The sequence below is a fragment of the Podarcis muralis genome, chromosome 13 (assembly GCF_964188315.1).
Source record: "Podarcis muralis chromosome 13, rPodMur119.hap1.1, whole genome shotgun sequence".
Lineage (NCBI taxonomy): Eukaryota > Metazoa > Chordata > Lepidosauria > Squamata > Lacertidae > Podarcis > Podarcis muralis.
The window spans coordinates 27,911,138-27,924,376 of record NC_135667.1 but is presented as its reverse complement, the minus strand read 5'-3'; the positions used below and the strand labels follow the sequence as shown (position 1 = coordinate 27,924,376).

The following is a 13,239-nucleotide window of genomic DNA, read 5'->3' as shown; positions in this document are numbered from 1 at the left end:
GCACAGCAGGAAGTTAAACATTGTATATGGTTTCATAAATATGGGGGAGGAGGCTTTTTTTATATGTTTTGAAAGGGTGGGAGCTGAATCTCCCATGAGACTTTTATATGCCAAGCTGTTTTCACAGCAGCCAGGTTAAAAATAGCTCGTAGGGGCTGGAGCCATACGTCAAGAAATATTAGGTTTTTTAGCTGTGTCTTGGCAGGATCCTAGGATGGTTGCAGAGGGTGAATAAGGGAGAAATGGCAGCGCCTCCTGTTTAGGAAGCTGAAGCAGGAGCAGGGAAGCTGTTTTCTTCTCCTGAGCTTAGACATGCATAATGCAGGCGCTGGGTGAAAGGCAGAAGTAAATTGTGCCAGTCCTAGGGATGGTGTGGGAGAGGCCAGTTTGCCCATATTATTCCCTACCAATAGGCTGCAGTTCTGTGTAGCATGCAGCCTCTTCTGCCAGATCCTAGGGTCTAGTGCTTTTTGGGGGGGAAACAAAAATAAAAAACAAGTCTCTAGTCCTCATGGTGGCTTCCAGTCTTGTTCTGTTACTCAAATTCCACCTTGTGCTTTTTCACTTACTCGTAGCTTTTCTCTAGCTAGCAGCCATACATCTGGAGGAAAACCTTCAAGGCTGTGTGCTTTTAAAGCATGCAAGCACACCCCAGAGAATCACGTGAAGTGTAGTTTGTCAAGGATGCTGGGAATTGGAGCTCTGTGAGAGGCAAACTACAGTTTCCAGGGTTCTTGGGGTAGGGAAGTGCTTTAAATGTATGGTGTGTACACAACCAAACCTTTCTCTTGCTTCTGCCCAAGAGGCTACAGTTCCTCCTGTCTAAACAGCTGACGGACTTAGCAGCCGCTTCCAGACTGTAATGTTTGTGTCCAATAACAGGCACCAAGAATGGAGAATAGTTTGTTTTTTTTAAGAGAGAGTTTTATTCAGAAAAACATCTTAACACCTTCTGCAAGAACTGAAACTAAAAGCCTAAGGAACTGCTCAGGTCATTTGACTCAGAGCAGGTTCTCAAATTTTCAAGTCCTTGACAGCAAAGGAGTGTCACTATAGCTCTACAATAACACAGAATGCTGCCATTTTTGGAGGTGCGATGTCAATTTGCATCCTGGCAAATTCAGGTTTACACAGTTGGGCCTTGTGCAGTAAGGAAAGTGATGGGGAAACGCACACAAAATTTGTGGGAATATCATTTGCTGAATGCATTGTATAGCCTCCTGGTTGGAGCAGGTGGGAATCAAAACGAGTGCTCAATAAACAGCAGACATCGGAGAACCTTCCTGCAAGCAAATCGGGATGTATGCTGGAAAAAATGGGTTGCACAGAGGCGACCTTGATCTGCCTTCCCTGCGCGGGGAGAGGGCGTGTGATGTTTCTGAAGAGTGGGAGCAGAGCGGTGTATCCTTTGCAGAGCTCTTTTCTTTGGAACAGAACACATGGGATTGAATCCAGGCTTTGAAGCTGGGCCTCTTTTCAGCTTTTCCACAGATTTTCCACAAAGTCGGAGCATGTCTCCAGCTGGTGCTTTGTTTTATAAATGAAAAGCACCGATGCCAGAAACATTAGCCTTAGTCTTATATGTGTGGGGGCTGGCACTCTGTTTCAGATGGACAGATCCGCAACATACATTTAAAACACACCCCAAAAGCACATTTAAAGTACGTTACTCCCCACCCCACCCAACACACACAGAGAGAGAGAATTCTGCAAACTGCAGTTTCCCTGTCACAGAGTTAGTCTTCCCAGCATCCTTCACAGATTAGTTCCCAGGGTCCTTTGGGGGAAGTCATGTGCATTAAATCTGTGGTGTAGGTCTTCCCAGTGGGGAGAAAGAGAGGCTGTGGACATGCCTGGCGCTGCTGCTCCCTCCATCGCTATCTGCGCATTCCAGGGCACAGCATTCCAGAGGTAACTTTTTCATGGCTTATTCAAGTTTCTAGTCCTTTATGCTGAAGCCTCTTCACTTTCCCCCACCCTGTGGTTGTACTTTCAATGAACATGGCTTCCCACAAAGAACAGACCCGTCCAGTGGCGTAGCGTGGGTTGTCAGCACCCGGGGCAAGGCAAGTAATTTGCGCCCCCTAACCTGTGGATTTGCGCCCCCTAACCTGTGGATTTGCGCCCCCTAACCCGTGGATTTGCGCCCCCTAACCCTAACCCCCAGATGTTGCGCCCGGTGCGGCCGGCCCCCCCAGCACCCCCCACGCTACGCCACTGGACCCATCATATTCGTGGATTTATAGAAGCCTTCCCAGCTTCTGATTTCATCCAGGAATGTCCTGTTCCTCCCCCACCCTTTCCGTTGTGGTGAATAGCCATGGTTAGACTGGCTGCCTATGTCTCTTGCAGCAGGGAGTTCCATAAGTTAATTGCATGCGCATTCTTAAAGGTACAGTTGGACAGGGAGATGTGGCAGAGCTCATCTTTGCTGTGGCCTGAGGCTCCCAACATCGGGATTGGGGAATTTTTCTTCTGTCACCTTAGGGGAGATCAGCTGAGGGTGGACAGAGCCATGGGCGTAGGCAGGGAGGGGCAGCTGCCCCCCAATCAATAAAAAGACATAGCAAACTGAGGTTCTGCCCCCCCCCCCAATCCTGACTATGCCCATGGGCGGAGCAGCCCCAAAAGTGGGTGGAGCTAGAACCAAAGTGGGTGGAGTTCACACATTGCAGCAACTCTTAAGTGGTGTTCTGGAGAGCAAGAGAGATCCCACAGCTTCTGAAAGGCTACATGTAATTACTAAGGTTACCCGATTTTTTTCACTGAATCCGGGGACACTTTTCAACTTCAATGGATTTTGTATGGGGACTGATGTGTAAATGGGAAATGGGGACGTCTGGTAAGTTTAAATTAGGCCATGGGCCACAAGTTGCCTGACACCAAACCTGTCCTCTCTCTTAACCTCCTCCTTTTCTGCCTAATATAGATTTGTAAGTCCTTCAGCAAGGAACAATTCCATTTCTCTGTGCTTTGTGCCAGTGGTGTAGCGTGATCTGCTGGTGCCCAAAGTGGGGCGCAGAGGGGGAATGGAGCCCGCTGCGCCAGCCCAGCCCTTGCTTATGCCCTCACCTAAGTCAAGCAGGGTCAGGGTCACATTTGGCTCATAAGGCGGCATGAGGAGCCAAACGTGCAGTGTCTCTACCCCCCCCCCCCCCGAAAAATGCACCCAGTGCCATCACCCCAGCAACCCCCGCTATGCCCCTGTTCTGTACAGCACTTGGGCACATGGCGAAGGTTAAAAAGTGCAAACAGCCGTGTCTCAGAGGCTGGCCCATCAGCAGGCTGGGCTCCTTGCAGCCTATGTGCTCATGGGGCAAGCACCAAGGTGCATTTCAGACCCAGCAACCAGCTCCCAGCCGCCTTTTGCAAACGCCCTTGTCGCTCAGCCGGCTGCTGCTCCCTGGGACCATGCGAAGTGTTGCGGCTTCCATTAGCAGTGCCCGGCTTGGGAGCATGGCGGCGGTGTCTCTTTTTCTCCAGCGCTCTCGCTCTCGCTCCAATGGGCCCGGCTCATCAGCCATAAGTGGAGCTGAAAGCTTTTAAGCTCAGACTGCAGAGCCAGCTGGGTCCCCTGCTGATGCAGCAGAAAGGCAGCCCCAGTATGGTGAGCAGGCACTCTCTCCCCTTCTCTCTCACCTTGACCCCCCGCCACTCCTTCCCCAGTGCTTTATGCTTCTCTGTACTTTCATTGCTCTCCTGTTTTCTCATACTGGGCTTCAGGGCTCAGTCCCACGGCCTGGTTTGAAAACCACGCAAAAGCAGCAGTAAAAATAGAGTGCCTCTGAGGAGGTGCGGAGTGCCTCCTTCTCAAAGACACCCCAGACCCAGAGTTGCATGCCGGCTTTAAACCTGTGCTGGTTGTGTGCATCCCTTTTGGGGGCTTGATCTTCCCAATCAAACTTTGTTTTTTTAAACAAATATGGTTTAAAAGGGATTTGTTGCATGCCCATCCCGCTTTTGCTGCTGGCTCAGGCTTGGGGCTGTTGTTTCCTGGGATGTGATTTCTCAAACTCTTCTGGCTCTCTTAAACAACCACCACAACCACCACCCCACCCTATTGTCTGTCTCCATATTTGTTCAGTATCAGTTATTCAAGATTGATACTCAGTGATTTGGAAGTTACACTCTGCACATCATCCTCACCATTTCTCAACAGCAGCATCTTGATATGGGCCATGACAGAATATGCTGTGCTCCAAGCCGGGTGCCAAGTCACACCAAACCCTCCTGCATTCAAGTCCTACATCTGCAAAAGGCTTCGGATTGTTTCAAAGAATCTGTTGTGGTTTTTAGCTGCCACTTGGTTCATCCTGCCCCCGTGCCCCTGACTGTAATAAGTGATGTTATCGTTCAGTTGCATACTGAAGCAAGGCACCGTCTCCCTGCCCTGCTTGTTTGAATGTCTGTGTATTTTGCAGGATTCTAGTAAAAATCAGAAGTTAAGAGACCCTGCAGGCTTGCTGTGACTCTTCAGACCTCCCATAGCATGTAGCTAGGGGCAAGCCATAACGATTTTGCAGCCTCAGTGGCCCATTCGTAAAACAGGAATAAAAATCAATCCCGTGTGTGTGTTTCAACTCCGTGGGAGATCAGAATAGGTGCAGAATTGGGTACCTGGTACAAAATCCAACCTTATTATTAAATAGCCCTTATGATTGTGAAAATGCACTTTGAAGTGCATTGGCAATACCAGCTGAAATCTCCAAAGCCAGAGAAGTGGCTGCATCAGGGGCAGGTCTCTTCGTCACTAGCAAAAGCAGAGTGAGCACTTCAGAATGATACATTTAAAAGAATCAAACAAATATAGAACTTATACAGGTAACCGAATCCAAGCCAATGTTTCATATTTCTCTAGTGCAACGCAGGCACACGCAGCCCTGATAATAGTGACACCCTGTTTTCACAGGGTTCCTTCTCACGCAGACTTTTTAAGTGCTTTGCACATTTCCATTGCTATATAAACAGTTTTGGGGGCTTCTCTTGTTTTTAAAGGAGTGAAACTGGAGAAGATGTTATGTGCGCTTGGATGGTGGCCAGTTTATGTGGCAAATGGATTCTTTCCCCTCTGGAACAGTAGCTGGAAAAGGTGCGTGGAGCAGCTAAGCAGTTATCTGCTACATAAATGCAGCAGCGCTCTGCACTCTCTCCCCCCCCCCCCCCCCATGCTGGGTCTGTCTCCAGGGCCAGCCTAACCCATTAAGCAGTGTAGGCACTTGCCTGGGGCTACATCATTCCAGAAGGCTGCAGGCAAACCTGCTTGGGGGGGGGGTGCCTTTCTTCTTCTCACCCTCGGGCCCCTTAGGATAACGTGAAGTGTGGAGGTAATTTTGCTCCCTCCCCCGTCGACGCAACTCCTTTTCCACCATTCCAAAACGAGCAAAAGTCCCTAGGATTTGTGCCCACGGCAGGAAAGTATTTAGTTTGGCTGCTGCTGGTGGTGGCGGCGGAAGCAGCAGCGGCAACAACATTCAGCCAAAGTTCCCTGCGAGATTCCGACCTGCCTTTGCACTCCAGCCCTGCGCTGCGAACCGCTTTCTGGGCTGCGTGCAGCTGTCTCCCATCTGCCAGACCTCTGCATGGCCCTGAGCCGCAGAGGAGGGCAGCAGGTGCTGGGGAGCGCCGCCTCTTCTGCCCCACCAGGCGTCTTGGCATCTAGGGTGTAATGAAGCACCTTGCAGCTGGGGCAGCCTCCCTCCCTCCCTCCCTCTCGAAACTTGCTTTCTCTTTCGCAGCTCTGTTCACTCAGCTGGTTCCCGACCCTAAAAATACTCCTGCTAAGCTGCCATCTAATTGCCAGCCTTCCTTAATGCTTCTTTTCCTGCGTTGTCGGCAGCTAATCAGCTAAACTTTCCTTCCTGGCACAACTATTGCCATGCTGTTTTATTCCTCCCTCCCTCCCCTTCCTTTAGATGCAAGGCATATGCCATTAGATTGGCAACAAATCAGCAGCACCAGCAGCTGCATGAATCACTGGGGAGAAATCTGGACTTGGGTCTGAGTTCAAATCCTACCTCTGCCATGGGTTTCTTGCACAGCCAGGGGCACACTCTTCCATCTTGGGCTCCTTCCCCAGTCTGTAAAATTATTATTATTATTATTATTATTATTATTATTATTATTATTATTTACATTCATATGCTGCCCTTCAACCGAAGAGCTCAGAGCGGTTCACAAGATGAAAACACTGGATAAAAGCACAAAATAAATGGTTTAAAATGAGCATAACAGTAGTGACCCTGCCACAGAGGGACAGCATACATAATATCAATGAAGACTGTAAACTGCTTAATGGTGCTAAGCAGGTACATAGGAATATACTGAGTCAGACCACTAGCACATCAACCTCAGTGTTGTCTGCACTGGTCGGCAGCTCCAGTCTTTTCTAGAGACACCAGGGATTGAACCTGGGACCCTCCTGCATGCAACACAAGATGCTCTACCCTGAGTGATGGCCCTTTCCCAAACCGCGGAAGTGTGGGTTGTAGCTAATAGCTTTGATTCTGGGTTCAACACTATTAATACCTGCGCACTGAAAAACGAGCACTGGGCTTCCGGATTGGGCATGCCCTTTGCTCAACATGAGGTGGCAATATAATCAAGATACCCTCTGTTACCTTTTTGCCAGCCCTGGACTCCAGCACAGCCATTAGCCAGCTGTTGTGTAACAGACTTAGCTGAGTCAACTTGCTGGCTGATCTGCCATTACTGGTTGGGAATAGATGATGAGAAAAAGCAGAGCGCGTGGAGTGTGCCAGAGCCCAGACATTGCAGCATCTGTGTCGGAACTCCTGCCCACAGCAATAAGCAACGGGCTGTTGCTGCGATGAGCTGGCCTGTTCCTCCAGGCCCACAAACTGCCCTGAGTGTGCTTAATTGTTGTCTCTTGTCTGTGTCTTCCTTGCTTTATTATTGCCATGCCGAGGCAGGCAGGAAAAGCATACAAAATCCTCCTTGCAGCAAGTTAACAGCCTTCGCCTTTCCATGGTAGTGTCTTCCTTGCAGGAAGAAAAACGGCCTAGGGAGAAGGATGGCTTTTAGGAGCGAGATGGCCTGCAGGGTTAAGTATCCCCCTCCTTCCTTGCCTTTGACTCCCCTTGCCCCTTCCTCCTTACAATCTAATTTGGAGACCTTCATAACGGGGTATTATTTGTAAATCCAGGACACGTGTCTCCTGGTTCTCATCTAGTTTGAACAGGGTTAAACTGCTACATGTATTGATGGGGGGAAAAACCGTGTTGCAAAGAGAACGCCAGCAATGTCTAGTCAACACGACGACCATGTACATACGCAATAGACAATCTTTTATAGAATTCCTTCAAACCATAACAAGTCCAAAATGAAATCTTTAGTCTTAAAGTCTCTGAAAATCTTCGAATGAAGCGAGGTACCAGACTTTGTACCATGAAAGACAAGCTGTGAAGCTTTGTGTATTCAGCACATGTGATATCCAACACTGAACAGTGATTCTGGATATTGACTACTGTTTCGTAGAATTCTTCGTCAGTGTGGTGGGAAGATGTAGAATTGCTTCATAAACCCATCTTATTTTGAATAAAATGTATGTGAATGAAAAGATCAAATGACTACAATAATACATGAGCACAGTTCCACAGCATTTGATCTTTTCATTCACATACATTTTATTCAAGTTGGCACCTTTGTCACAATATAAGTCAAGGCACCCACAGTTCAAATGTCAGCCCAGCTATAAACCCACCGAGCGGCACTGAACAGTTGCCTCTGAGCCTCAGTTTTGGGAAATATAATGGGCATTTGCTGGCAATTTTTGATAGGCATATCATAAAGACTACAGAGCTAGGACCGCCTCTTTCCATATGAACCTACCCGGACCCTGTGATCATCTTCTGAGGCCCTTCTTCATGTGCCTCCTCCCTGAGAGGTCCGGAGGGTGGCAACACGAGAACAGGGCCTTCTCTGCAGTGGCTCCCCGTCTGTGGAATGCTCTCCCCAGAGAAGTTCGCCTGGCACCTTCACTTTACACCTTTAGGCACCAGGCAAAAACGTTCCTTTTTAACCAGGCCTTTGGTTGATCCAATTTACATCCTATGCCCTTTTAAAATGTGGGGTTTGGGGGGGGCTATTGGGTTGTTTTTGTTTTTATTAGGTATTTTGCCCCTTTCCACTTGAATTTCCTTCCCTCTGCCATATATGAAGCCTCATACATCTGCTGGCTTCAGACATCTTTTTCGCATGTGCTTTCCCTGACCTGCAAGATGAGATAAAAGGTAAAGGGACCCCTGACCATTAGGTCCAGTCGTGGACCACTCTGGGGTTGCGGCGCTCATCTTGCTTTATTGGCCGAGGGAGCCGGCGTACAGCTTATGGGTCTTGTGGTCAGCATGACTAAGCCGCTTCTGGCGAACCAGAGCAGTGCACGGAAACGCCATTTACCTTCCTGCCAGAGTGGTACCTATTTATCTAGTTGCACTGGCGTGCTTGCAAACTGCTAGGTTGGCAGGAGCAGGGACCGAGCAACGGGAGCTCACCCCGTCGCAGGGATTTGAACTGCCGACCTTCTGATCGGCAAGCCCTAGGCTCTGTGGTTTAACCCACAGCGCCACCCACGTCCCGATGCAAGATGAGATACTCCCCTTGTTATTACTGAAAGTTTGTTTTTATAATAATTTTTTGTGTTTGTATCTGTTTCCATGGTGCTTTTGCCTTGTATTGGTACATACTGCTTAGAGAGCTTTTTGAGTATTAAGCAGGTTAGAAACGGCTTTTAAATCAATCTAAAAAATGAATATATTAGGCATTTTGAGCACTTCTCATAGTTGTTTCCCAACATGGTTGTTTGTTCTCAAGGCTTGGGAGGTCCAATAATGGCCCAGTGAAATGGCTCAGCAAACTTTCTACTTGTGTGAAAAGTCCCCCTCCCCGCAAAACGTAGCTTTTCTTATTTTCTCCTCTTTTCCCCACCCTCTCTCCCACCTGCCCTTTAGCTGCAGCGTTTCAAGCGCTCCCTCTCTCTCAAAACCATTCTGCGGAGCAAGAGCGTCGAGAACTTCTTCCTGCGCTCCAACAGCGAGTTCAAGCTCCCCTCCGACGTGCTCCTCAGCCCCCCAGATTCCCTGCCGCCTCCGTCTCCGCCGCCGGCCCTCACGGAGGCAGAGCACTCTCCCAGAGCGACCCCCAGGGCTCTGGCCCCCCTCAAGCCCATTAAGACGCACAGCTTCCAAGAGTACATCTTCAAGAAGCACAACCCTTGCGAAATCTGCCACCAGCTTATCGTAGGTACGTATCTAAAGGCCTCTTGCTCTCGGGTCCTGACTTGCGCTTTGCAGTTCTGGCTAATACATGTGCATCTACACACACACACACACACACACACACACACACACACAGGTACCCTCGACTCTTGTCACCTTTCTCTTCTGCCCTTTACCACCGGCATCCGTGGCTGTCTTCAAATGTTGCATTATGGCTAGATGTGGAGATGACCTTTTCGGCCCTAGCTTTTGCATCCTTAATAAGCATTAGTTATTTGACGCTAGAAGATGCTGGCGCAAATGAGCCTCAGTGGCTGCCGGGCACTAGCGTAACTCATCTGTTTGTGAGCGGAGGCTTTCGCAGCTGGGATGCAGCCAGCGAAGGAGACATCCCAGATTCTGCAGCTGACTGGCCAAAAGCTGCTAGAGGGGGAATTGGGGCAGGAGGGGCTCGGTGGTGGCCATGCCGTTTGCTTTCTGCATATTACATAGGTGCCTGCCACCTCCTGCCATTTCCTCGACATCTTTGTTTGTAAATGAGCAAGTATTTCAAAAAACGCCTCCAGTTCTCACAACGAAACTGACCTGGTTAACATCGAAGCATCTTATTGCAGGAGGAAGCGAAGTGTGGGAAACATCTGCATCTCTCTGTAAAATAGGTGGTGCTTTCTATCAGGCAGTGTTAGAACGAGGATAGAAAAGCTGTTCGCCTCATGGCTCCTGGGTTATGGGTGCAAAAATAGAAAGTCTAGTTGCCATTGAGTCCTTTTTTACAAGGGTGACTTGGGCTGTGGCCAGGGAAGCGGCACTTTGCTGTGCAGCAGCGATCCTACTTTGGAGTCATGAGAGAAGGCGTTTCTCCTCCTGTGCCTTCAGCACCAGCAGCGGCAGTTTTATTCTTGAGTCTCAGTCGCCGTACATGGCAGCCAGACTTCTCAAAGTGCTCGCATTCTGACAATCCCCAGTCGCAAAATGCGCCCGGCGCCTGGCTAATTGGGATCCTGGGAAGCTGCATTACTGAGCTATGCCCCTTCCTCCCTTTGTCTCCTTTCTTGTGGAAATGTTCTCTCCCCAGTTAATATTACACACACACACACACACATACACACCACCTGCACAGGACCTTGTGAATGTAAGGGGATCCCTATTGGATCAGACCAAAGGACCACCTAGTCTAGCATCCCACAGGGACCAATCAGCTGCTTCTGGGAAACCCATGAGCAGAGCATGAGCGCAAAATCCCTCTCCCACTGTTCTCTGCCAGCAAGTGGCATTCAGAGACATGGTGCCTCTGATCCTGAGGGTACAGCATATAGCCGTTGTGAGTCATGAGGACTCGTATCTGCTGAGAGCCACAGAATTGTACAAGGGACCTGGAGGGTCATCTAGCCCAAGCCCCTTACCCTCCATAAGGACCCCAAATGAAGTAAAGGATATGAGGCAGAAGTTGGTAATGCAGGTGAGCTGTGCGCAAGCAAGCTGCCAGCTAGCTCTGCGGAAGCTCCTTTTATTGGCACAATACGCAAAACCAGTCAGATACATTTGGACTGTGACCTTTACACATCTTCCAATCCCGAGTTCGTAGGGTGGTACAAGGTTGTTTTGGCACCTGTTTCCACCACGTCATTTTCCCCTTGCACAATGTATGACGAAGCAGACAAAGGTCACAGACAGGGCACGGCAGACCACTAAGAGAGCAAAGGGTTAGATAGAGGGCAAGATGTTCAGACAGCTGTGGCTTTATCTGTGGGGGGAAGTGTGCTCCACACCCCAAGGTCACACGTGCAGACAGCTGAGGCTGCCTGCGGGCTGCCCAGCGATCATACCTACACCAAAATATCTCTGTGTGTTTGTTTTGCCTCACAGGGAACTCCAAGCAAGGCCTCCGATGCAAGACATGCAAAGCCAGTGTTCATTTGTGGTGTTCAGAAGAGGTTTCCCACCAGCAGTGTCCCGGCAAGACGGTAAGTGGCTTGCACGAGTCAGCACCCAATGGAAAGAGACAGAGACAGCTGCAGCCTCATCAGCCCCGCAGAAGGGAGAAGAAGCACTCCCTTTGTGACCTAACCCATCAACCAAGATAGATACAAGGCCCCACACTGTGTGGCTTAGCAATTGCCACAATAAGAAGGCAAGGCAAGGAAGCTTCGGTATCGCTTTGGCATTTGAATAATAGAATGGTAGAGTTGGAAGGGACCCTGAGGATCACCTAGGCCAACCCACTGCAATGCAGGAATATGCAGCTGTCCCATACAGGGATCGAACCTGCAACCTTACTGTTATCAGCACCATGTTCTAACCAACTGAGCCAGCCACACAGCAACTGCAGATGTGCTGTCAACTTAGAGCCTGCTCCCTTTTCTCAACTTCTCGTAGCTCTCATGCGTACTGAGGAGTTCACAGCAGCAAATAGCCTGCTTGGGCGAGTAGCCTACTGCTGGAGGACTCCGCAGACCAGCTTCTGGGAGCGGATAGGGCGAAACTGGGAAATCCCTGTTTTCGACAGCTCATGTGCGGAGTTCTGTGCTGCCCTTCATCTAGCCTTGCACTCTCTCTGTCTGAGCTGCTGGATGCTGGAAAAGTCACATGGCTCGCAGGCTACTAATAGCCAATAGGGCAAAATGGTTCACTGTCTGCCTTGCCTAACCCCCTCCGCTCATGGAAGGCAGAATGTGCCCACAGTCTGGTATATTCACAGAATCCGCTCACATTCTTCCCACTTCTGCTCCTCAGCAGGCAACCTCTTTCCGACGCAATCTCAGCTCCCCGATGCTGGTGCACGAGCCGCAGCCCCCACCAGCAGCCCCCAAGGAGTCTCCCCCTACAGGTAGGAGTGGACTGGTCCACAGAGGGAATGGAAAACAAAAAGACTGACAGAAGCTCAGCCTTTGGGGAAAGACAGTCTTTTGGATTTGAGGCTTCCCAGATCCACAACTGTAGGAAGAAGCTATGCTTCTGTTATTAGGTAGCTTCCGGAGGTGGGGACAGGGAAAGGAAGTCGTTTGACTTTCAGGCTGTTGTGATTTATAGAGGCAGTGGGATGCTTTGGGATTCATGGAAGCCAACTCTACCCTTTTGTGGGTGCAACTTGAAAGTGGGGAGTTGATAAGTCTTGGTTGGTGGAGATCTCCTTGACCGTGAGCAGTCTTGCAAACCCGCCGTGCTGTTAAAATAAGTAAAATTGGGTCAAGCTGCTTTAGCTGAGCCTCAAATTATTTTACAGGCTGAGTCCTAGCCTTCCAATGTTGATATAATGCAGAGGACTTAACCACCACCCCCTACAAGATGAAACCACCTCTCCCCATTAATTTGGGATTAGGGTGAGCAGGACGGAGTGGGTCTATAGAAAGGTCTGAAACCTGCCGTTTTGCAGCTTACAAATTCTGGTGTGTGAAAGAGAGGGTGGGAGCAGACAGATAAACTCAGAATAGTGGGTAGACTGACTTGATATGAGGCAGCTGCCATTGCCCCTGCCTCCTGCTTTGAGAATCCAACTCTGAAGTGGTCTTCCCTTCACCAGCAGGCCCCAGTGGAAAGGTGGACCCCATTTACGAGACCCTGCGCTATGGCACGTCACTGGCCTACATGAATCGCTCCAGCTTCAGCAGCACCTCAGAGTCCCCCACCAGGAGCCTGGTATGGTCATGCCATGTGCAAACGATGCATTTGGGTAGACAGGAGAGGTCAGGGGTGAAGATTCCAGGGGTTGTGGGAATCCCACGTCTGAGTTCCAGGGCATGGTTGTGGAAAGGATTGCAGGGAAGGGGTAGGAATGGTGCACTGAAAGAGGAGGAGGAGGAGGAGGAGGAGCTAACACAAAACAGGTATAACTAGCAGTCCCTGATTGGCCCTTCAGGTGGAAGCCAATAAGAAATCAAGAAAGCAATACACGCAATTGTTTGTATCAAGCCAGGATCTAGAATCTTCAAACTTGTAGGGAAAACTCCAGTTCTCCTTATGATTTGTGACTTGGGTTTTAGTGAGACCAGGAGTGAGGAGGAACAAG

The 13,239-nt window shown here is 49.6% G+C and overlaps 1 protein-coding gene across 2 annotated transcripts in view; it reads left to right on the top strand.

Annotated features, from left to right (window-relative positions):
• The window catches only part of STAC2 (SH3 and cysteine rich domain 2), a 39,796-nt gene that overhangs the window by 14,195 nt on the left and 12,362 nt on the right, over positions 1-13,239 (top strand). Inside the window, exons 2-5 of one of the 2 annotated variants that reach the window (XM_028703264.2) lie at positions 8,967-9,258; positions 11,100-11,197; positions 11,970-12,060; positions 12,754-12,869. In XM_028703264.2, the coding sequence (XP_028559097.1) occupies positions 8,967-9,258; positions 11,100-11,197; positions 11,970-12,060; positions 12,754-12,869 (597 nt within the window). Of the gene's footprint in view, positions 1-8,966; positions 9,259-11,099; positions 11,198-11,966; positions 12,061-12,753; positions 12,870-13,239 lie in introns of both variants that reach the window. The other variant, XM_077917275.1, reaches the window with a different exon arrangement.